The following is a 25,028-nucleotide window of genomic DNA, read 5'->3' on the forward strand; positions in this document are numbered from 1 at the left end:
GACTGGCTGTTATTTTCTTGCACTGATAAAATGGAGGTTAAGATCAGAAAGTTATGCAAAGGAGCTATGAGTAGTAAAGTATATTAGATTATACACTTTTGGGGGCAGAGACTGTATCATCCTCAGCATTTGGAAAGCATCAGTCACATTCTATGTAACACTGCTATCTAAATAACAACAACAAATGCCTGGATGCCCCTGCAGTGGTAAAACCCTTGGGAGATCTGGGAGAAGCAATAGCTGAGGATTCCATTGTACAGGTCCCGCTCCTTTTGTTGAACAGGTGAGGTTTGTCCACCCTACAGAAAGGAACCATGGGGCCACTCCCAAACGTGGCAGATCACCAGGGATGTATGGGTATTCTATACTCCAACTGGGAGGTGTGATTGCAGCACATGTAGACATACCTGAGCTAACATTCATTCATTTAGACCACTACTGAACATCTATACCACTATTAAACAGCCCCACAGCCCAAGCCCCGCAAGCCCGAGTCAACCGGCACAGGTGTCTAACTGCAGTGTAGACATACCTTCTGTGCACAGATTTAGGGGCACAATCAATGCCAATTTAAACTAACAATTAATGAAAGCTTACTAGATAGTTAAACAGTTAAAATAAATATTGGAGGAAACTATTTTTAACTGCACTTCATCACACACATTTAATAACACAAGGCCTGATTATCCCCGGACAGTCATACACACATATACTTCCAGAAACCCTGAGGTTCCACCCAGTTCTTCTGCTGAGGGAGCAAGGTTTGCTCCCTGCATATTAAATTAAGAGTCTGGCCCACAAACCCTAAGGATCCATCAGATCTGCAGGGATACCAAAGATATGCTATGACACAGAAACAGTCCTCTTCACCACACCTCCCCTTGCAGAAGCATCTGGTGAAGACACTCTATGCCTAGTGCCTGTGTGGACAAAATAATACTCTAGTATTCAGTATATTAATTTCCAAATTTCCAAGGTGTGTCCCAAGGTCTGCTCTGTTTCCAGATGCTGCTGGCAAACACCAGTTCTACTGTACTCAATAGTCGTTATTCTGCGTATTTCTTCAGATTGCCAACAGGGAAAGATTTCTCCAAATAAGGTTGAGACAATAATTGAAGCATGTAATGAGGTTAATTTCAAATGTATGTTGATTTTAATGCACTATGCATTCTTTTGGCCTGATAGTAACATGCACCCAGGTAAGAGTCTGGTGCTATTACTAAATGTTTCTTACATCAGAAAAACTAACCAGTAGATGTAACTGGTAATTGATTTCAATAGATTTCACAGAGTGGTTACATTTAGTTTTAGATTTAGTGCTTGTGAAAGTGATGAGACTGACACCTTTAATGAATAAAGGTCTCTACCCACAGAATAGGTTCAACATGTGTAGTAGCAGTGCACATGTTACATTACTCTGAAAATTTATTGCAAACCCTGACCTACCATGCCCACCTCACTGGATGTCACAGGATGGCCACAGTTCTGAAATTGCCAAAGTTGTGCCAATTGTGATGTGGACTCTTGTCAAGTAAGGAGTGGACTTTTAAAAATGAATTTGTGGTCTCAGTACTGTTCTTTGGGCTCAAATCACAAAAGAGCTATAGTAGAATTGGAAAACTGTCATCCTGATTGGCAACTTGAGTAGAAAGGCCAAGAACTGAATGGACCATGGAAACAGAATCAATCAGTAAAATACTTAGAATCACAGATTATTAGGGTTGGAAGAGACCTCAGGAGGTCATCTAGTCCAATCCCCTGCTCAAAGCAGGGTCAACACCAACTAAATCATCCCAGCCAGGGCTTTGTCAAGCTGAGCCTTAAAAACCGCTAAGGATGGAGATTCCACCACCTCCCTAGGTAACCCATTCCAGTGCTTCACCACCCTACTTATGTGTTACTCTTCTATATTCGAAGCACTTTACAAATATTAACTGATTGCTTGATCTTCACATGACGTGTCCCTGTGAGATGAATAAATACCCCCATTTTAAGGATGGGGACACTGACACCGAGGTTATCAGAACACAGGAGCTCTGGGCTCCCATATCCATGCTTAGTCCACTAGGCCAGCCTGCTTTCCCTTTAGGTCAGCGTCTGAGGTATGGTATGGTGTGGTGAAGCTTGCACTGTAACTGCCTATTCTGTGGACAAAGGATTACAGTTTTCAAGGAAGTAAATCTCTATTTTCATAAGTACCAAGTCCACTTTAGAAAAAAGTGCTCAAAAGTTGGCTCAGTGTTGTCTTTCATTCTCCACATTTTATCATCATGACAATTTGTAGTATTATACTCCCATATATTTATTAACAAAGAAATGAATCACAGATTTGAGATGACAAACTGAAAGCAATACATGATTTATATAATTTTAAGTGGCAAGTGCTCCATGGAAGGCAATTGAATAATTTTTATGATTATAATTGGCTTTATTCAGCAGTAGTAAAACAGTATATAGCACACAAATATTCATTACTTGAAGTCAGAGTTCAGATCTCAGATCAGATTAAATTTTTAGAAGCATATTTCCTGGTCTTAGTCTTTTCACATTTACATCCAAAAAAAGTTCTTGTGGATATTTGTTAGTTTGGACTTTGCAAAACCACTGACTTCTGCTGCATGAAATATATAAATAAAAGTACTTTGTTCTCATATTTTTCTGTATAGCATTAAGTATCTTTTTAATATTCTATAAAAATAAAAACAAATATTGATATTTTAATGTCAGCCAAAAGAGAAAGCTGTACATCTACTAGAAAAATAAATATAAAGTATCAAAAAAGGCCCCTTTACAAGATCTGTGCTGCCAAAATGAAAAAACAAGTTGTAGATTATTCAGAATGATGAAGTCTTCATTCCAGTTGTGTGTGTTGTACTTTATGGCAGTAGGGGCTGTTTATAACTTTGAAGATAAAAATGAAGCTCATGAACATAAAAGCATGAACTTTAGAAAAGTACATAAAGTAATTGAATAATGAAAGGGCCTTTAACTAACGAGCAAATGTCCTTATCTCTGAGCTAATGCAAGCAGACAATTTTGGGGAGGTGGAGGCAGAACAGGACACTATTCCATTTCCATGCCAGCTTAGTTCCAGGCAAAGTTTGCCACTGTGATAAATCATGCTAATTATGTGCAGAGATTCTTTGTTGTGTGGGTTACAAATCATTAATACCATTACACTAGTAAAATGCCTTACATTTAGGAATAAAAGTTGGACCCAATTACATCTGAATGCCAAAGGAGACAGCCAGTGCTTTCTCTTCAGCATCACCAACATTCATTGTAATTTATTTTATTTGATATAACAGTCTTCAATTTTGTTAAGCGCTGTTATAAAGAGGACAGCGATTAATTATTCTCCATGTCCACTGAAGGTAGGACAAGATGTCATGGGCTAAATCTGCAGCAATGGAGATCTAGGTTAGTATTAGAAAAAAAATTCTAAATATAATGCTAGTTAAAATTCTGGAATAGGCTTCCAAGGGAGGTTGTAGAATCCCCGTCTCACTGGAGGTTTTTAAGAACAGGTTGGACAAACACCTGTCAGGGATGATCTAGGTTTACTTGCCTCAGCACAGGGGATTGGACTTGATGACCTCATGAGGTCCCTTCCAGCCCTACATTTTTGTGAACCTACAATTGGATAACACAGAAATCATGATAGCTTAAGAGAGGATGTAGGAAGGACTCAGTACACTAATAAAAGGATACAATCTTCCATGCGGGTCCTATAAGGAACAGTAGGGACAGTTAAGTGTATCTATTGTCAAGGGAAATTAATGCACTATGGGTTCTAAGAAACCACAGTAACATGTATCTTAGATATGGACACTATACGGACAACAGACAACTGGGAGGTGCAGATTATGAGTTCTACATTGCTAGGCTCTTTGCTTCCTAGGACAGACACCATCATCACTCCTGGTGTTCCCAGGTGATTACACCAGCAGCCTCTATCTCAGACTCTCTATGGATATGATAGTATGAGGTGCCGAGTGCCCTCAACTCCAATGGACTTCAATGAGAGTTGAGGGGATTCAGTACCTTGCAGGAGATGTTCAGCATATGATAGGATCAGTTCCTCCAAGAGAAACACTAGTCAACCAATGAGAACACTGTTTGTGTTTCAACAGGGTTATAATTGGATATCAGATTTTGTTTCAATATTTTTTGGATTGAATGAAACTAGTACAATAATATTGTGGAGATGAGCCCCCACTTGCAACACCAACAGACCCTGGTCGTCAGCAGGCGGGATCGAACTGGGGACCTCTGGAGCTTAGTGCATGAGCTTCTACCGTATGAGCTAAGAGCCAACTGGTTGCTAGCTAAAGCTATAGAGCAGATTAATTTTACTCTAAGTGGTCTCGGTGCCACTAGATGGGACAGAACACCACACGCAGAAGGTGTGTGAGTTACAATAACATTGCATGCAAATGCTAAAAATTGATGTTCAATACAAAAAGTGAGATGGGTGGAAATGAACAAGCTACTAAAAAGAAATGAACAATAGCAAAGAAATCCTTCTCAGCTGGTGACTGGCTACTCTGGACAGATGAACACACCTCTCGTTTTCGTGCACTTTAAAGCTGAGGTACATCAAGCAGCAAATCCACTTTGCAGCTGTTTGATATGGAGGTCTTCCTCACACCACCACTTCGGAAAGATTTGTCAAGTTTGAACATCAAAACAACAGCTGTAGTCACCTTGCATTGTAGGCAGCCATCTCAATCATGACTTGTAGAGGAGGGAAATTAACATTTTACTTTAAAGAAAGTTATTTCCAAAGAGAATGATCATTTCAATGCTCTTGTTTTCCCAGTTATTAACATCAGATTACTATGCCAGAGCTCATCAGATTTCCTACTGCATTTTGGGGAAGACGCCTTGACACTCTGCATAACTGCATTAGTCCTGATACTGTGAGAAAATGTCTGGAGTGTCAGTTAACTGAGGTAACAGTGCAAAGATGGTTACTGTATGTGTAAGGTAATGAAATATTTATCTGTAATGCAAGTTAAGCTCATGATTCCCCCACTCCTCCCTCTTTTTCTTTAAAAATAGGCTCTGTGATTATATGAAAGAATAAATTATGTCAGTCTCTTCAGTTGCTGGGCAGCAGCAGGTTGCAGCACCAGGGAAGAAAAGCATCATCTCTAATGTTTCTCATTACAGGGGACTTTCCTCACTTTTGATTTAAACAAAACTTCCTCCCCCTTTTGAATCACACTAGGGGTGTGTGGGGGTGGTGGTGGTGAAGGAATTTTGCCTTAAAGAGGAACAAACACCCCGGAAGCGCCTTGGTGTGCAGTCTGATCCCTTGAGTGTGCCTGACCTGATGTGTGGGCTGTTGCAAAGCTGAAGGAAGAGGAGGCACCAGCTCCCACCTCCATCCATCTCTTCCCACTCCCTTTGGAAGGATGTGCAGCTATAGTGGTGACAAAAGGGAGCAGTCCCTGTGCTGCTCTGAGTTTAGGGACTGAGACTGCCCATGTCCCTGTGACCATGTGCACTTGGGAATTCAATAGGTTTTTTAACACAATTTCTAACAATCATGTTTGCCAATGCAATAATGACCATGACCTTAAAGTGTAGACAAGGACAAGTCATGGTCAGCATGCTATTGGCGTAAGAATTTGGTTAGCAAGTGGCAGTATCACATACAACGGTTCAAAACTGTAGCCGATTGGTTCATTTTATCATCCATTTATCATTTATTTGGTGTTATGGTCAACTCACATGCTATTTCATATCTATTCTATGTGTGCTAAATAGATGCAAGATGGGAAGGTCTGTAGCGACCAGAGACTGGATCAAGGAAGGTCTGGGGAATGGTAACAGTTAGGTTCTAACACCAACGCCCATTCTGGACTAATGCAAGCGACACAAGCCTGAGACATTCAAAGGATGCTTCATGCCAGTTACCTGGGTTATATTTCAGCAACAGAAGATTGCTATGTGGTAGTTCTATCTACCTTTCCACAAGAACTTCTACCTTATACCACTCACAGGACTCAAGGTGTATGGGTCAGATGAGGGATGCAAACCCAATTTATGTGTCTCTCTCTATTAAAGTAGGAGGCACCCTCAGGATATAAGTTTCCTACATCAGAAAAAGAGATGGTGACTCTCAGGACAATTAATCTATCCTTGAATGTGGCTCATAGCTGGCTGCCAGATATCTGGCAGTTTTTATAAGAGATGTGATCCAATGATCTATGCCAAATGTGTGATATAAGATAAGACAATCATTATTTCATTGGCAAGTTTGTAGCAAGTGTGTAATCACAAACCAAACCCTGGATTCAAATGTCCCTAAGTCTGAGAAAGTTTCGATCTGGAATTTGCAGGTTAGGCTTGAGCTGAGTTCTTGGGAATCCAAGTGGAAAGATGTCTCAGAGGAAATCTCAATAAGTCCCATAGCTAGTAATAGCTAACACTGTAATGTAAATGCACATAACAAAAGGAAGGCAGTTTCCTTCCCACAATGCTAATGGCAAAGTTGTCTTGACTACAGAACAAAAGGAAAACCTAAAAAAGTCTGAAAATTTGACATGAGTAAATCCTTTCCTTTGTACTGAACGAACATATTGTACTCCCACACATACCCACAAAGGAAGAACTTCTTTATACTATAAATCTGTTCTGTTTTTCTCAGTGAATTGCTAATCAAATGAGCATATGATCTATTAATATATTACAATACAGAGCTGGCCAGTTATTTCAAATAATTCAAATGTCAAATAATTTGTGTCTTCTTCCTAAGTGATTTTCCTCCTAATGTTGTATGTCTGTCTCTCCCTACTTCTGCTATCCTTTGAATGTATAATTAGAGCTGGTTATATAACATGTTGAGTGCTCAAGATCTCAATGTACTCACTCATTTGTTCTTTATTTCCCTGATGAAAGGTTTGACCTGACAGCTAGTTAAAGTGGGATTTACTTCATTATTCCATATGGGAAAATGTGAGTTAAATAAAAATTCTTTTTCCCTCTGGTGGATTTTCAAGCGTGCAGGCTCAGGTGAAGCTTCATCTAATCTAATGAAAACAGAGTGCTGCCGTTTTACTTGCTTGTGAATCATTGTTCACTTACATGAGGAAAGCCTGAAATGTTATGCAGTGTCCTTTATAATATAAAAACATTATCCATGGGCTTTTACTGAAAATAAATCTTGTTAATTTAAACAGCAGTTTGGTCAGAAAAAAATATTAGGAAAAAAAAGATAACACATTTAACACAGTATTAGTGAATCATATAATGCCCAATAATTACACAGACACACATCTAATACCATTGGTGCCTCTTCAGTTCACATAAATCAAGTTAATATTAAATTTGTTAAATAATCCCTGTAAATCCCATGTAGCAGATAAAAACTACAGTTAGTATCATTCCATTTTTATCGTTGAATATCAGCGCAATTAAGAGATGGTACCATTTGACAATACAGAAAAATCCAGTAGCAATGGAATTTCAGAGGAAAGCTTTTAAAAATAATCTTTGCTGATACTGAAAAATAACCAGGATGATCCTAAATACCACACACACACACACTTTCACATTCCTCACCAAAGTTATCTTCTAGCCCCCAAATACATGAATTCTGTATCTTCATAGGTCAAAAGAGCCAATTCAAAAGACAACAGAAAAATATAGATTATAGACAGATATAGATTGCAGCTATGAAACAGAAATAATGAGGATTAAAATCTTCCCATCAAGGTGACCTGATGTTAGTTGCCTACGAAAATGCAAATAGAATAATGGAAGAACATTCCCTCTATTACTCTTGCATTTGGATTTGACTCCAGTTCATACCCCCCCTTTTTTTATTAAAGACCCGATGAAAATGAAGGAAAGCAGCACATAAATTAGCAGAAGCTCAAATTTACAAACATGAAGCACAGCACACTATGCCTTCAATCAGCCATTCATTGGGAATAATCACAGCTAAACCACAAGAAATTAACAATGCACATTTGACTTACAGAACATTGTATGCTTCAGAATCCACAAAACCAGTTTGTGTACTTACAAGGTTTCTTAAACAAATTGATCATCCCTACAATTTCAGATGTAGTCAGAAAACCTCCAGACTTGATCTTCTCTGAGGAGGAAATAACAGAAGCCATGAAATCACCAAGAAAACATGTTTTTATTTTTTAGAGAGCTCTTAAGGACATATCGTAAAGTGAAAGAAAACTTTGTGGATGCAGACCTATGAATCAAGTGGTGCATGCACTCCTATATTTAGCTTTTATTTAACACTCCCCTAACTGCACTAAAGTCCTCATAAAGTAAAGGATCTTCTCAAAGAAAATGCAAACGGTAATTCTTAGCTCGTAAATCAGTGCGATTTAGTGAACCAATAACGGGATTAGGAGCCAGGAACACCTAAATTCTAACCCTTTACTTGCCACTCACTTGCTATGTGAAATGAGGTAAATTGCTCAACCTCTCTGCTCCCAGTTTCCCCATCTATAAAACTGAAAAATGACAACTTACCTTTTTATAGAGGTAAACAAAGTAAACAGCTGGCATGGTACTTTGAAGATATAACAACTGCTATATAAAAGAGTCAGTCATTTTAAAAGGCAACAGATAAAAAAATTAAATTATCTTACAATTAACATTTCCAACATCTACAGAAACTGTTATACATCAAGTAGTTAGTACTTTCCGAAAAAGGGTTACATGGTACAAAATGGAGACGAGAAGTGAGTTAGGGCCTGTCTACACTTAAAACGCTACAGCGGCATAGCAGTGCCACTGCAGCAGTGCTGCTGTAGCGCTTCAGTGCAGACACTACCTCCACCTCCCTAAGAGGTGGTAGCTAGGTTGACAGAAGAATTCTTCTGTTGACTTAGCGCTGACTACACAGGGACTTAGATTGGTTTAACAACGCTGCTCAGGGGTGTGAATTTTTCACACTTCTGACCGACTTACTTAACCAACCTAATTTTCTAGTGTAAACCAGGCCTTAGCCAGACTGTACCATCTTCACAGAAGAAGTGAAAATAATGAGATTTCCTCTCTGGAAGTGAGAAAAGCTCAAATATCTAAAGAAAGCTTTACTAATCAGTTCTAGTCCCACATTTTGGCCACCAACAAAAGCCCACTGAAATCAGTGGAAGTCGTTCCATTTACTTCCATAGGTTTTGTATTGGGCCCTTAATGTATTACTCCACTGGCTACTACTTTACAGAAGTTGCAAAGATCTATGACTTCCAGTCTTTGAGAGCAAGACTTTAAAAAATAGTTGCCAAAAGTTAGGCTCCTAGGTCCATATTTAGCACCTAAATAAGTGACCCGGTTTTCAAAGTGCAGAGCACACAGCAGCTACTACCCCAGTAGCCTTGTGCTAGGCAATCCCGAATTAAATTCTTTCTCCATCTCTTGTTATACTGTGATTCACAATCTGATGTCTTAGAAGTTTTGGACAAGATTCTTTTAAAAATTGTTGGCTAAAGTTAGCCTTTTAAATCCACTTATTTAGATTTTCAAACACAGATTTTCAAGCCTAGACTTAGGCACCCATTTTTGAAAATCTTGACCTCAAAGACTTTACATCCTATCGTTAATCTCTCTGCCCAGAACACATTTTGGTTAGTGGCAAAATTGTTCACAGCTCTGCACTTGGAAAATTTGCTGACACATATATCCTGATGAGATTGGGTTTATAAGAAACCCAAATAGTTAATGGCCATCTTCTGGTTAGGGTGACAGAGATCCTGGCTCCTGCATACCAATGAAGGTGGTTCTTGAAAGGGATAAACAAATGTTTCTTAACAGGGTAGCACCTTAAACAAACCCATGGCACATTCAAAACAAGCTCTCATTTCTTGGATCACGATTTCTCTCTCTGGCCAAGTTAACACAGTTCAAATAACCAAATTATTATTACGGCAGTGTCTCAGAACCCCAGTCACTGCTCAGACACCTCAACACCACACAACATAAGGACAGTTACATCCCAAAATACAGATGGACAGACAAATGAGATGGAGGTGATAGGGGAGGAGGAGGAACAGGTAAAAGGAGAACTGGGAATAATATACCTAGTTGCTCCCCCCACCTTCTGCCTCTCAGGGCATTAACAAAAGTTTTACAGTACATTTATCAAAGGGGTAAATTTTATAATATGTTTCTTGTAAGACTCATTCTGTTAGTGAAACTGATAGATTCTTATGACATAAGAGGACTAGTCTGGTCTGAGTTTACTTTTATTTCTAATTTAAAAAGTGACTATCCAACTCCCCCAGTGTCTCAGACAAATTATATGAGCAGAACACAAATAATCTTAAACAGCAGCTTTTTCCTCATCAACAGAACCTGAACCCTTACAGTACAAACTCCTTTGTCCATGCAGGTCCAACCCCCTCAAAACCCTCCCTCCATAGCACCCTGCACCACAGATAGGGCATGCTGCAAGGAAAATCTAACAGTCAGAAAACCAAGACTATTTCAGACCACAAGGAATTTACCGTGGACCCATCACAGAGAACCACCAGCTCGAGCGCCTACACTAACAACAACTGTGATAAAATTGCACAAGGAGAGAAGCAGCCTCTCAAGCCACAAGGTCTAAACTTTAAGGCCTTTAGGGATTTATATGTAAAAACCAAGCAAACTGAATTTAGTCTGCAGACCAACAGGCAAGTAGTACAGATCTTGGAGATGTCATGCACTAACACTTGGAAGCCCTCCTTAAACTGGTTCAGAATGTGGTAACCCACCAATTAAGTTTCTAGATGGACCCAACATATAGTAACTCCATCTAGAATCCATTGCAGTAATCCATTCTTAAGGTGACAAAAACCTGGGGGTCCTCATCCAAAAGAAAGAGTAAATATCCTGGCCAGGTGCAGATGGTATAAAGCATTCCTGGATACTGGTACTATATGATCAGCTAACTAGCAGCTGAGGATCCAACATTACTCAGATTGGAAACAAGAATCAGTATATGTCGATACACCTCCTCAACTGAAAGAGGAGAAACCATCCTTACTGTATCTTTCAGTCTTATCCAGAATGAGATTCAACCAGCTAGCTGTCAATACTCCAATATCTTGATTAATCTAGGTATTTAAACAATACTGACTGGGACAGACATGCTAGAGACAAAGCTGAATGTCATCAGCATACTGAAAGCTTGCCAATAGTTCCTCATTAACTCTTTTAGCTGGTATTCCTCGACCAGCACATGTAGAATTGGGACATTTCATTAGGACAGACGTGAACGTACTACCCTGGACAAGAACTGTGGAATCCAAAATCTCCTTTTATCGATGAACGGCTTAATTGATAGTGGATTATAAAGAAAGTGGAGGCTATAAAAGCCGATGTGGTCAAAATTTGGAGCAGTTGAAAATAATGGCAGTTTTTCCATTGACATAATGGACCAAACATTAAAAGGGTCTGGATCACCCTGTCCGCCAATACAAGCAACTCCAATTGACTTCAAAAGCTGTGGCAAAATCAGGGCCAAGACAAAACATTTCAGGGAAAACGTGATTAGGTTCAGTGCACCACAAGTACTTCCACTAACCTAAATAGGCAGGATGTTTTTGTCCTGTTTTAAATTAAACTTATAAGTATACAAGACAGCTTTTAAATTATTGAACGACGAGCTGCAAAAGCTGAATAGTCTTTTATACAAAAATGAAGGCAGCATGTTTGAAAAGTTTCCATTGTTCAAATATTGGTGGTTGATTGAAATCCACGGTAATTTACTTTGAGCTGATTCATGCATCAAAAAGGTTGCAGATCTTAAGAGTTTATAACTAGAGACAAATTTGGGTAATGATTAAGTAAAAAACTGAATTTTAAGTAGCTTCAGTTTTTGAAAACTGAGTCTCAATTTGGAACGGGGTGGTGGTGTAGTTTTACAAAGAACAATAAAAAGAAGCAGAGAAAAAAAGAGGAAGAAATTTAAGCCTAACAACAGAGAGTTAGGTCTGTTTTCTGAGTTTTAACAGCTGGTCGGAGAGCAAGTGAGCATGGGCAGCATGTGAACTGCCCATTTGGGGAGGCTAGCTCCTGCCCCTGCCCCTTCTGCCTGAGGCCCCGCATCCCTCCATCCTACCATCCTCCCTCCCCACACAGAGCCCCAAGCCCCCACTGTGGCCACCATTCCCCACCCCCCACCCCAGTCCTGAGGTGTCCCGCCCCAGCGCCCCCAGCCCCGGAGCACCAGGTGGTACGGTCCCAGAGCCACCAGCCCCGGAGTGCTGGGGGCCCCAGCCACCCAAAGTCTCAGGCTGCAGGCCAGTCCACCCTAGCCCCAGCCCACTTAGGGGAAGAGAAGCGGCCTGCTTGGGCTGGGGCCATGAGGGAAGCAGGAGGGGGCCTTGGGGAAGAGTGTGGGCAAGGTCATGCCTGGCTGTTTGGAGAAGCTCAGCCTCCCCTGGCCTGTGATACCTGCTGCCCATGTAAGTGGGAACTGACTGATATCAAAACCTGCTATCAAGTTTGTAGATAAAAACAGAACTATTTTTGTAAGAATTCAATGAGGAATTGTGTGTGTGAGTGTGAGTGAGAGTGTGTGGGTAGTGCATACATATTATATCTTATATACACAAATATCTATATCTTGAACAGCTGCCAAAGCTCTACTGGCTAAGCCACATTGACATGTTACCTGAAATATTCAGAGCTACAGAAAATGTATTACTGAGCTCTCCTGAAACAGTCCCTGAACATGGTCTGGAAGGATACTGGATTTGGATCACCCCAGCCCATGCCAACCACTAGATCCATATGCAGAGGAAATGCACCACACAGATTTTTCCCTTCCCATGCAATTACATGATTAGGTTTAACCACTCTCACAACACTGTTTCCCTGTCTTCAGAAGGTAGTTTATGGGTCTGTGGTCAATGCTGAAGGAAGCAGATGGAGACTGTGCAGTTTAGGGTCAGGACTAGGGAGGCTAAAATGGGAAGGAGACCCCCACCTTCCCAGCCCTGCAGAGATGTCCTGGAAAAATTAATCTGGCCAGAGCTCTATGCGTCCTCCCCAGCCACAGTTGTGCATGTCCCCGCCTCACACCCAGTGGGCAGCCACGAGTAGACTGTTGCCAATGGAACATGCTGCCAGGAACTGGACAAGGGACACTGCTAGAGGTCAACGTAGATGTGGAGACTCCTGCAGAACCATGGGAGCCCTGGGGATCTTCAAGTTTTCAGGGCAAAAATGTATTCAGGGTGGGCTTTTGATGGGACTGCTCATGGTAATAAGGTTAAGCATGTGCACTGGAGCCTTAGTTGGGAAACCCTGAGATAAGTTTCTAAAAATCAGGAATGCAGATAATAGCACTACATTCAGACCTGGTTCCAGAGGAAGCAGCAGTGAGAAATCCCCTAACATAACAGTAAATTCACCCTTAAGAAGCTCCATTAGCTGTATTAATAATATTAATGACATCCTGAAATTTGTGCTCTCGACAGCATGGCTCACCTCACATTTTCATCTTGTCTTATTTTGGATACAAGGTAAGGTGAGGTGAAGTCACTGGGACCATTAAGAGTGAGAGATAATTCTAGCTAATTCTAGACATAGATCTTTAATTTTTGCTTCATCGTAACAAAACAGACCACATGGGGGTTTCTTTCTGTTCAATGTGCATTACCTTAGGTGTAAGGCACTGAACTCTGCTAATACAATTTGATTTGACATGATCATTAAACCTTGAACTCAGGAAACATGACTGGTCAGCAAACTTGCCTATTTAAAAAAAAAAAAGCAAACAGCTCACCAATTCAGATAGACACCCAACCTATATACAGTCAATAGAAAATATTTAAGTCACTAAAACAAACCAAATCACAAACAGAGCTGCTGTAGACCAGACTAAACTACCCCATTGGAAGCCAGGAAGTGCCAGGTCAGGTACTACTGATGCAAAAGACAGAACATGTTATTTAAACAGGGTGTGGCATACGGGAATGGCAATGAGGCAACACAAAAGGATTTACACTTCCTCAAACAGCATAATGTCTCTCCTCTCCTTTATAATTTAATATTTACCAGTTGAGATGGGCACACATAGCTAACTAATCAGGTAAATGTAAGAAAATGGGTGATCCAAGAGATTGTATAAGGGATTAGCAATGGGATATAAAGACATCCACTTCTAGGCCACTGGTTTGAATCCCGCACTTATTGGTAGTGACCAGGATTTACACCATCTATGCCTGTTCAGTCACCTATGTGAAAGGAATTTGGGGTGGTCCTGGTCCAGTTCCTAGTGGGTAGGTGTCAACATCACAAAAACTACAGTTATACATGGAACTAAATGGCACTCTCCTTGGCACATCAGCAGAGAGGCTTAGAACTGAATGGGCATAGAGACTAAACTGCGCTTTCTCTCATCCCCAGATTTGTTCCTCCCAAGGATTAGGGTTGTGGGTAAGGCAAGGTGGAAAAACTTACACTGCTGCTGCCTGTGCTATACCTGTTCTTCATTTGCCAGGGCTGTCAGTCCAACACCTTTCAAACAAATTAAATTCACACAGACAAAGAGAGACACACATGAAGTGATCTTTGAAGGTGCACCCCTAAGCTTGCCAGTGGAGAGAACAGTCTCTTCTTTTAATGATCATTCTTGTAATTCACCACCAATCTACTTCTTATTATGGGCATTTTACGCAAATAAGACCTGGGCACTTATCCTTTCTTATTTAATTAAACCACAGACACCCTAGTCCATTACTATTCATCTCACATCTGATCAGCTAAATTTCCATCAGATAGGTTCCATTCACCAACTTACATTGCCATGACTAACACTTTTTTCCATTCTAAGTTTTTTAAATCAAAGTAATAGAAATCTAACCATTGCCAGCATTGAAAGTGCAAAGCTGAGACCGCCCTGCGGAAAGAAAAAGGAATAGAGTAGAATGAGGCCACATCACACCTCGGTATACCATGAAGTTATTCTCTTCACTTGAACAATTTCATGTTCATACACTGCAGTAATCATCACAGCACAAAATACCACACTGTTCGCAATTTTAAAGAGACAGAACCATTTCTAATTCTTTGGTGAATAAAAATACCACAGTTAATTGGCCCCTTCTAGCCTTAAATTCTGTTTGGCTACAGAGCCAGTGTAAGAGAAACTACAGCAAGGGTGACCTTGCATATTTCCCCAAGTACAAAGACCAGACATCCCTATTTTAGTTCATAGCCCCTGGGTCATGGAAAGTTCCATGGTTTTATCCTGGTTTGAATACAGGTTTTACCCTGGTTCTTTTGGGACAGTGGATAACTTGTTTTCTTGGCATTTATTGTGTTGCAGTGCTGAAAGCACAAAGTGCTTTCTGTCACCAGGCAGATTTGCTCTTCCAATCCTCTGGCCTTCCATGTATCTGTGGCCTCTTCTCTATTAAGCAAGGTGCAGAAACAACATTAGCTCACAACTGAATGACTAAGCCATGCAAAAGAGGGCTGCAATTCAGTGCCACAGCCTTATGGCAATGGTTCTAATCGGGAGGATCATTCAGATGATGGAGGAGGAGAAAAGTGCTGGGAGCCAAGAACAAAAAAGGTAAAATGTTAAGTTAGTTTAAGGAGAACTGATGAAGGATGAAGAGCTGACTGAGGGCAGAACAGAAAGGGAAGGAAAGAGAACACAAGGAAGCGAGAAGAGAAAATTGAGGGGCCTGACACAGAGTTTCAAAGGTGCAAGTCTGCATGGTACTAGTAATGTCTATGGAAACCAAGCCAATGAAAAATACTACCCTTCAAAAGGTGCAAAAAAGAGTTATCTGCAGCTTGTATACAGCACTAGTGCTGTTATACAGATTAAATCAGGGGTTCTCAAACTGGGGGTTGGGACACCTCAGGGGGCTGTGGGTTATTACATGGGGGGTCGCAAGCTGTCAACCTCCGCCCCAAATCCCGCTTTGCCCATTTATAATGGTGTTAAATAAATAAAAAAAGTGTTTTTAATTTATAAGGGGGGAGTCGCACTCAGAGGCTTGCTATGTGAAAGGTCACCAGTACAAAAGTTTGAGAGCCACTGGATCTATCTGCAGGTTTAGAAAATGTTTTATGTTTTTCCACTTATAAATCTGGTTTCTCTTTCATTTGTGCAAGTTTCACCCTCTGTCCTTTACCATATTGTTGGTTACCAGCCTCGTACAGGCATTATGAAGGCAACATGATTTTTCCAAAATACCTACTTGAAGCTGAAATAGAGTTAGAAAAATCAGCCAGGATTGCCCAGTATTCACAGGCAACTGTTCTGAAAGGAAGCTTAAGCTATGCCTACACTTCAAGGTGGAGGCATAATTTCCAGCTCCAGCAGGGACACTAGTTTTGATTGAGCTGACACACTAAATATAGAAATGAAGCTGCCATGGCATGAGTGGTGGGATGGGCTAGACTCCTCAAGTACAAACCTGCCTGGAATTTCAGGTACTTATTTGGGCAGCTATTCCATCCTGATACTCATGCTGCTATCGCTACACTTCTATTTTTAGCACGCAAATTCTGTCAAAGCTAGCACGCACATATCTACTCACAGAAAGCGCCAACTCCATGGGCTGGAGCACCCACAGAGAAAAATTAGCGGGTGCTCTGCACCCAATGGCCGTCAAGCACCTCCCTCCTTCTCCCCCCAGAGCTCACCGCATCCCTGCTCCTCCCCCTCCCTCCCAGCACTTCCCGCTCGCTGCCTAACAGCTGTTTGGCAGTGCTTAGGACTTTGGGAGGTGGAGGAGTGGAGATGCGGCATGCTCAGGAGAAGTGGAGGAGAAGAGGTCGGGGGGCGAGGACTTGGGTGGAATGGGGGCGGGGTGGGGGGTAGGAAAAGGCAGGGGGGTCAAGCACCCACCGGGCAGAGGGGAAGTCAGCACCTATGTCTACTCAAGCTGGAAATTACATCTCCAGCTCAAAGCACAGACGTATCCTTAGAGGGGTAAAAGGGAGTGTACTAGCAACACAAACACACAAGTTTTGAACAAGGTGTGCATCCAGAAAGGGGCAGCTCATGACAGTCAGAAATGAAATTAATCTTTATGATTAGTAGAGATAGGCCTGAGCAGTGCCATACCCAAATTATTTAACTCTATGTTTTGCTGAATCAAATTCTAAACTTTTCCAAATGTGGATGTTGGAAATTTGGATCAGATTTTAAACATTCCCAAAGTCCATAATGATCCAGTTTGGCTCATCACAGAGAGTGGTTCAAGTTGCAAACTCTGATCCAATCCTAGCTTAGCATTTGACATATAGGTTCAAGCCCATCTCTCGTAATGGGGGATCATTTTTCTGCAACCGAGCATTTGATGCACATCTGTTATGCTAAACATTCTTTCTAACAGTTAAGAATTTGGTAACTACATTGTCTAGTTAATAATACAAGATAGAAAATCTTGTAAAATTTAGTGTAAATAATATTTAGCAAGCATGTGTTACATCTGTTAATAAACTAGAGAAAGGGCAAAAATGTATTAAGAGGCTTGATGAAGTGCCTTGTGAGGAAACATAGCTGCTCATGTACTATGATAACAGGGCCATATAACTAACTATATTAGACAGACAGACATGAAGAATGAAAGTATGTGTAGCTTGGCCAAATGGTAATTAAGAAGGGATACAAGTACAGTATTTGAAACATGCAAACACCAAGATTGAAGAGGAATAGTTTACAGCTGCTCAGGAGCACATAACTAAGTATAATGGAATGAAGTTATGCCAAGAAAAAGTTTAGACGTAGTAATATGAGGAAGAGTTTCCCAACAAATGTATTAGACAGTAGAACAGATTTCCATGCGAAGAAGGGAAAGGTTATCTTGACAAAACTGTCAGGATGTGTCCCTGGGAGCCCCCCACAATGCCAACTGGCAGAGGGCCCAGCATACTGTAACTCAGACCAAGCCTGACACACTCATTAACCCCAACATACTGTTGTCATAATATACATCTAAAAGGTGTCATGTAAAGTATCATATGTAAACTGGTGACACGCTGGCCCTGAAGAAAAAAAAAATCAGTGTGTGAGGTATGTATGGCTAGTGTACAAAGAGTTTTATATGCCTGCAGGAAATATATTCTTAAAATGTGTTTGGGAAGCAGTGCATAAACCCAGCCTGCCCTAGACAAAAGGAATGTGTCTTTACCTGTCTGACCAGCTTGATTATTGGCAGAGGGCAATGAAAGCACATTTACATATATGATAAACAAACAATCAAGTGGCAGTTTATTGAGCACATCGGGGGACAGAGTCTGCACCCCAGGAATCTTTCCTGGCTCTTGAGGCAGAGACAATGGACTTTGGATAATATAAGGGGAACAAAAAGGCATTTTAGGGATCCATCTCTTAGAGCACCCTGGGAACAGCATTTTGTGAATGTTGGGTCCCCTGGCTTAGTGGGCTGGAGATGCTGGTAACTTGATGTGAGTAAGAAAACTGCTTACTGTAACTTGCTAAGATTAAGCTTTGGTCAATAGAAAGTGTGTTTTATTTTGTTTTGTTTGTAACCAGACCTGTCTCTTTTTCTCTTGCTCAGTATCACTTAAATCTCTGTTCTTTATTAATAAACATTTTCTTGTTTTATTACAAAGCATCTCAAGTGCTGTGTATTAGAGTGAAGAGTGACTCTTCAGTTAGCCTAACTGGCTGATATGTGCTCCATCCTTTTGGAGGCAGCAAACTCGATAATTTCTGTGAGCGTACAGTGAGAGGGACTGGACAACACCGGGGGACATCTATGGGAAACTGGGGTTCACTGATTGTTATGAGCAAGGCAAGGTTTAGACTGGCAGAGTCTTGAAGAGTTTGCTGGCAAGGCAGATCAGGATGACTTACCAGCAGCAGAGCTCTCACTGTTGCTAACAGAGGGGTAACACAGTGGCTGACAGTTCTGGGGGCCATGAACAGTGTGTTACACAGGAATATACTAAATGGAACAAACCCACATTGAAATAAGGGTAACAAGATAATCTAATAAAATATTGCCTCTCCTTCTCTAATTTCTAGAATTCTTTGATTCATGTGAGGTTAAATCTGAGCTGAATATTATATAAGCTCAACATAGAAGCTCATGAAATAATAAGAAGAGATAACTGCAACTTTATAAGACAGGGAAGAAATATTGGGCCAGATGCTTGCTGTCATTACCTAGTCTTTACACAGAGAAAAGTCCTATGAGTTTTGCCTGAGAAAGGGCTATATGATTTGGCCCATTAAAATAAGAAAGCTGTTTTGAAAAAAACAGTGGTTTGCAATCACTAAGAACTTGCTAGCCCAAACTATGATATATCACTTTTATTTAAAATGGAACATGTCAGAAGACCAGTCTGTGATAAATAAAACCTGGAAGGCAGGTCACCACTACAATTTTTCAGTCACAGCAAGAGCACAGATTATATAGGCCGCTTTACATTTCTTTTGCCCAGTTCATGAGGAAGAAAGAAGCTTCATATGTAAACAAAATGAAAAAGAAAATGGATTCTGCCTCTTTAAGTTGCAATCAAAAGCACCAATTTATTTTTACAGTACCTGAAGCATCAGTACCCAGTACCTCAGCCTGAACATTCTGTTTAGTGTCCCTTTCATCTGTAGCCATGGCTTTGTCAAATGTTACTGAAACAAAAAGTACAACACAGCAGATTTACATAACCAATAAATTTAGGAAGACAGAAATGCATAGCTCAGCTCCACTCATTTTTTCTCTGTCCTCTTTACAATGAAATGTCTTATGTTTTAACATTATTTAGATGCATTTGCTAAAATATGTAATATAATGCATTATCCAGTTTGACTATTAAATCTTCAATACAATATAAGCATTATAATTGCATTTAATAAGATATGACCAACTGGAGCTCCAGTAAATTATACCTCCGTCAAATTACGGAGCCCTGTAATGAGAAGACTGTATGGGACTGAATATATTTGTATTTAATTTCAGAGTCTAGTTTATTAACCAAACAACTACAGTGTGAATACATCTCTTTGGAAGTTCAGTTGTTCTCTGAGCTTTCACCTATAGAAGAGTGCATGTTTTTTCAGATTTTAAGTTCCACCAGGTGACAAAGAACTAATATTACAGGTTCACTAAAGGAAGAGACACTGTGTTGCCTACATGAAAAATGCTATTCATACCAGTAGACTATACCTTCCCGAACCAGCAGGATATTCATTAAATAATTATGGGGTTTATCTTTCTGTAAACATAGGTTTCGATTCAGATAACACTTTAAAAGGTCTTGAAAAGCTATTGTAGGGAGAACTGCCTGTAGGCTGTGTACCTGCTATCAAACTAAATCTCAATCTCCTAGAAATACTTTTTCCTCTCTTGTTTCAGGGTGGAGGTAAGGGGAGAGAAGGATGATATGGTGGGGGTGCATTGCTTGACACAATGATACATATATACAGTACGGGCACAGATCAGGCAATACTATAAGATATTATTTCTACTGGATACTGCATTAACACAAAGTACACCTTTTCAAGACCTGATGATGGGAAACAAAATTAACTGGTTGTCACTGTGAAGGGAAAATTCAGCTCTTGTTACTAGCCAGGGTACAGATTTGGAGCCATCTCTGCCTATTATAGGTACATTGTTGTATGCAATGGGTTGTTGTAGCCATGTTGGTCTCAGGATATTAGAGAGACAAGGTGGGTGAGGCAATATCTTTTATTGGACCAACTTCTGTTGGTGAGAGAGAAAAGCTTTCACTCTTACACAGAGCTTTATGCTGACCTGAAGAAGAGCTCTGCGTAAGCTTGAAAGCTCGTCTCTGTCACCAACAGAAGTGGGTCCAATAAAAGATACAGTATTACCTCACCCACCTTGTCTTTCTATTGTAAATACAGTAAATCACAGAACTTCAAGGTAACTATAAACAGCAGTAAATATTAGGTAGAGGTATACAAGATATTATGGGCCAAATTTTCAAACATAGTATACGTGCTTTAAGTTGCACCTACAAAATAGGCACATGCAAAATGAATTGTGAGTGAACCATTTGCATGTAACTATAATTTTTGCACATGTATGTGTTCCATGTACTTTTATTTGCTGCAAGTGTGTGCATATAGTCTGCAGGTGCAGTGTATGAAATATATGTTTGAAAATATGGCAATATTTCTGAGGTGCATTTTGGAAGCAATGTCCTAGAGTTTAACTGTCTCAGGCTTTATTTAAAAAATGTTGCAGTATTGTACAATTATGGCCCTCAGCACTGTAATAACACTACTGTAAGAAATACAGTTTTGCATCATCACTGTAGAATACTGCAGCATAATTTTATAAAGGTTTCTAATTACTATTATTTATATAGCAACATATAGCATACATAGGCTAGCACTGTACAGTAAGTGACCTGCTCGGCAATTAACAGATTCTTGTCCCTAAGAACTTTTGCCTAATGGTAAAAGCAATACAGTACAATGAAGAGCTGAACACAAACAGAGCAGAATACGGTCATTCAAGGAAAAAAAAGGCTTCACAGAATATATGGTTTTAGAAGGTTTGTGAAATAGAGACAGAGAAGGCATTTTGCATATGGTTACCAAGTAGATTTATGAGAGTTGTATAATGCCCTCTGCACTGCCTTGAAATGTACCCCACAGTGTCCTGTGACTACTTGCAGAGGTAAACAGAAATACATTACCAATATAGACACAAGATGAAAAGCTGCAGAGAGGGAGGTCACAGAGAATGGAACTCATGATGTAACACTAATCTAAATATTGGTTCTTTTTCTTCTAGAATTCCCAGAAAAGTTGCATCTGTTGACATCTTGCCAGTCACTTAGTACCTTATTCAGGAACACACTTATCTATGTACTTAAAGTTCAGCATGTGATTCTGTGCTTTCCTGAATAGGGTTGTTCTCCTGAACTGGGGCCTCTAAGAACATTTAGCCAATTAATGCACTGCCACTACAACATTTACAGCAGCACTTTGTGTGTGCAAACATACACACCTCCTTAGCAGAGGCAAACCAGGACTCATGGTGTAGGGCAGAGATGGCATGAACCAAAACCCTGAACCCAAAATTCCTGAGTACAGTTAAGATCCAAATCTGAACTTTACACCTCAGACCCATCTCTAGTCTATAGACAGCAACACTACCAGTTGGGCTAAAAAGGGGAGTCTCTCACTGCCCCTACCCTTGGAGTATGTATAATCTCCTCTTATCTTGAGATTCCTCTTGCCTACTGTTTTTCATGCTGGTTATACATCAGAATTCAACACTGAGGCTAAATCAAAAGGTCATATGTCATAACTAGAGATGAACCCAAACTGGAGCCACAGCATCAGAAGACCCCTGAACATTGGAATCCAGATCCAATCTGAACATTGTGACTACAGCCTCTGTCTATAACAGACCAACTGTGAACAACCTCATATTAAGGAAAACTAAGATCCAGAGCCAGACTTAGAAACTTGGGCCCAGCACAAGAGATAATGTGCCAAACTTATCCCTAGTGTAACTCCAATGAAACAATATAGTTACACCAGGAATAAAGTGGGCACAAAAGCCAGTGAAGTAAAGGATTAAGAGAGGACACCAGATACTGTGGCAAGGGGCTTCCCGCTCCCTGCTTCTAGTGAGCATGGGCACTGTGCTTGCGACTATGGCATTAAAGTAGGAACAAAATGTTTAGTTCTAATTATTAACAGGGTAGAATGTAAAAGAAATGAAGGCCTGATTAGAACCAAGAAATGCTATCAAAAGCGATGTTAAAAAAAATCAGATACAACAGTTCTTATTAAAATGGCAGAAAAGGTGTGTTCCAAAATTGGCTTCTGTCTGATTAGAAGCTGTTACATTAAAATTTCTAAAATTCCCACAGTAAATTAATTATAGAGAAGAGAGTCTTTCCTTAATTACCACTTTCCATTCCCCCCCCCCCAGGTTTTGGATGCCTGGGTGGAATTTTTCAGATAAAACTTTTTTTCACTGAAAAAAATACAGATTCAGTTTGACAAACATTTTGTGAATTTATGTCAAATTCAGCAAATTGTTTCATCTGGAAAAAAATTAAAAAGTCAAAATGTTTCATTATGACATTTTCTAAACAAAGCATTTCAACATTTCAATTCAAAATGACTTTACATTTTGAATTTTACTTCAATTATATTTAAAAACATTAAGATAAAAACTCTGAAAAACAAAATAAATCCCCAAACTTTTGTTCAACCAAAATGACTTTTTCCCCAAATTTTTCAGGTTAGCCACCAAACCAAAAGATCAGTTATTCATACAGCTCTATTCTTGACACAATTTTAACTGCCACTAAATGTAGTTTTTGTGCTAAATTCCTAGCATTTTTTAACATATCTCGTGTACCTCTGTGGTTAGCTCCCTAAAGCCACGGAGAAGAGGAGCTACACTGTCTAGGAATCAGAGGGAGAAACTGTCTTCTGAAGTTGCTCCTGTGTTAGCACTCTTCAAGATGTGATTGCAGAGCCATTGGCCATTATCTTTGAAAACTCATGGCAATCGGAGGTCGTCCCAGATGACTGGAAAAAAAGGCTAATGTAGTGCCCATCTTTAAAAAAGGGAATAAGGAGGATCTGGGAAACTACAGGCCAGTCAGTCTCATCTCAGTCCCTGGAAAAATCATGGAGCATGTCCTCAAGGAATCAATTTTGAAGCACTTAGAAGAGATGAAAGTGATCAGGAACAGTCAGCATGGATTCACCAAGGGCAAGTCATCCCTGACTAACCTAATTGCCTTCTATGATGAGATAACTGGCTCTGTGGTTGAGGGGAAAGCAGTGGACATGTTATTCCTTGACTTTAGCAAAGCTTTTGATACGCTCTCCCACAGTATTCTTGCCAGCAAGTTAAAGAAGTATGGGCTGGATGAATGGACTATAAAGGTGGATAGAAAGCTGGCTAGATCATCGGGCAGTGATCAATGGCTCCATGTCTAGTTGGCAGCCAGCATCAAGCACAGTGCCTCAGGGTTGGTCCTGGGGCCAGTTTTGTTCAATATTTTCATTAATGATCTGGAGGATGCCGTGGATTGCACTCCCAGCAAGTTTGCAGATGACACTAAACTGTGAGGAGTGGTAGATATGCTGGAGGGTAGGAATAGGATACAGAGGGACCTAGACAAATTAGAGGATTGGGCAAAAAGAAATCTGATTAAGTTCAACAAGGACAAGTGCAGAGTCCTGCACTTAGGACAGAAGAATCCCATGCACTGCTACAGACTAGGGACCGAGTGGCTAGGCAGCAGTTCTGCAGAAAAGGACCTAGGGGTTACTGTGAACAAGAAGCTGGATATGAGTCAACAGTGTGCTCTTGTTGCCAAGAAGGCTAGCGGCATTTTGGGCTGTATAAGTAGGAGCATTGCCAGCAGATCGAGGGATGAGATCATTCCCCTCTATTTGGCATTGGTGAGGCCTCATCTGGAGTACTGTGTCCAGTTTTGGGTCCCACACTACAAGAAGAATGTGGAAAAATTGGAAAGAGTCCAGTGAAGGGCAACAAAAATGATTAGGGGGCTGGAGCACATGACTTATGAGGAGAAGCTGAGGGAACTGGGATTATTTAGTCTCTAGAAAAGAAGAATGAGGAGGGATTTGATAGCTGTTTTCAACTACCTGAAAGGAGGTTCCAAAGAGGATGGATCTAGACTGTTATCAGTGGTACCAGATGACAGAACAAGGAGTAATGGTCTCAAGCTGCAGTGGGAGAGGTTTAGGTTGCATATTAGGAAAAAAATTTCACTGGGAGGGTAGTGAAGCACTGAAATGGGTTACCTAGGGAGGTGGTGGAATCTCCTTCCTTAGAAGTTTTTAAGGTCAGGCATGACAAAGCCCTGGCTGGGATGATTTAGTTGGGGATTGGTCCTGCGTTGAGCAGGGGGGTGGACTAGATGACCTCCTGAGGTCCCTTCCAACCCTGATATTCTATGAGAGAGGCTCTGACATGTGTTGGTAATTTCTTTGTTCTTATTTTATCCCTATTTAGAAATTACTGAAAGTAAATTCAGCAAGAGCAGCCCTCCATGTTTAGCAGTGACAATATAACCTGTCAGCTAGA

At 40.4% G+C, this 25,028-nt stretch overlaps 1 protein-coding gene across 6 annotated transcripts in view; it reads right to left on the reverse strand.

The window, feature by feature from the left end:
- Positions 1–25,028, reverse strand: part of CRACD (capping protein inhibiting regulator of actin dynamics) — a 224,358-nt gene that overhangs the window by 91,055 nt on the left and 108,275 nt on the right. For 3 of the 6 annotated variants that reach the window (XM_039539500.1, XM_039539498.1, XM_039539499.1), the window contains 2 exons: positions 19,514–19,597; positions 8,039–8,110 (listed from right to left, as the gene is read on the reverse strand). The exons of 2 other annotated variants lie outside the window; for them this stretch is intronic. In XM_039539500.1, the coding sequence (XP_039395434.1) occupies positions 8,039–8,110; positions 19,514–19,580 (139 nt within the window). In that variant the 5' untranslated portion in view covers positions 19,581–19,597. The remainder of the gene's footprint in view (positions 1–8,038; positions 8,111–19,513; positions 19,598–25,028) is intronic. One more of the 6 variants, XM_039539501.1, reaches the window with a different exon arrangement.

This window comes from Mauremys reevesii, linkage group 5 (genome assembly GCF_016161935.1).
Source record: "Mauremys reevesii isolate NIE-2019 linkage group 5, ASM1616193v1, whole genome shotgun sequence".
Lineage (NCBI taxonomy): Eukaryota > Metazoa > Chordata > Testudines > Geoemydidae > Mauremys > Mauremys reevesii.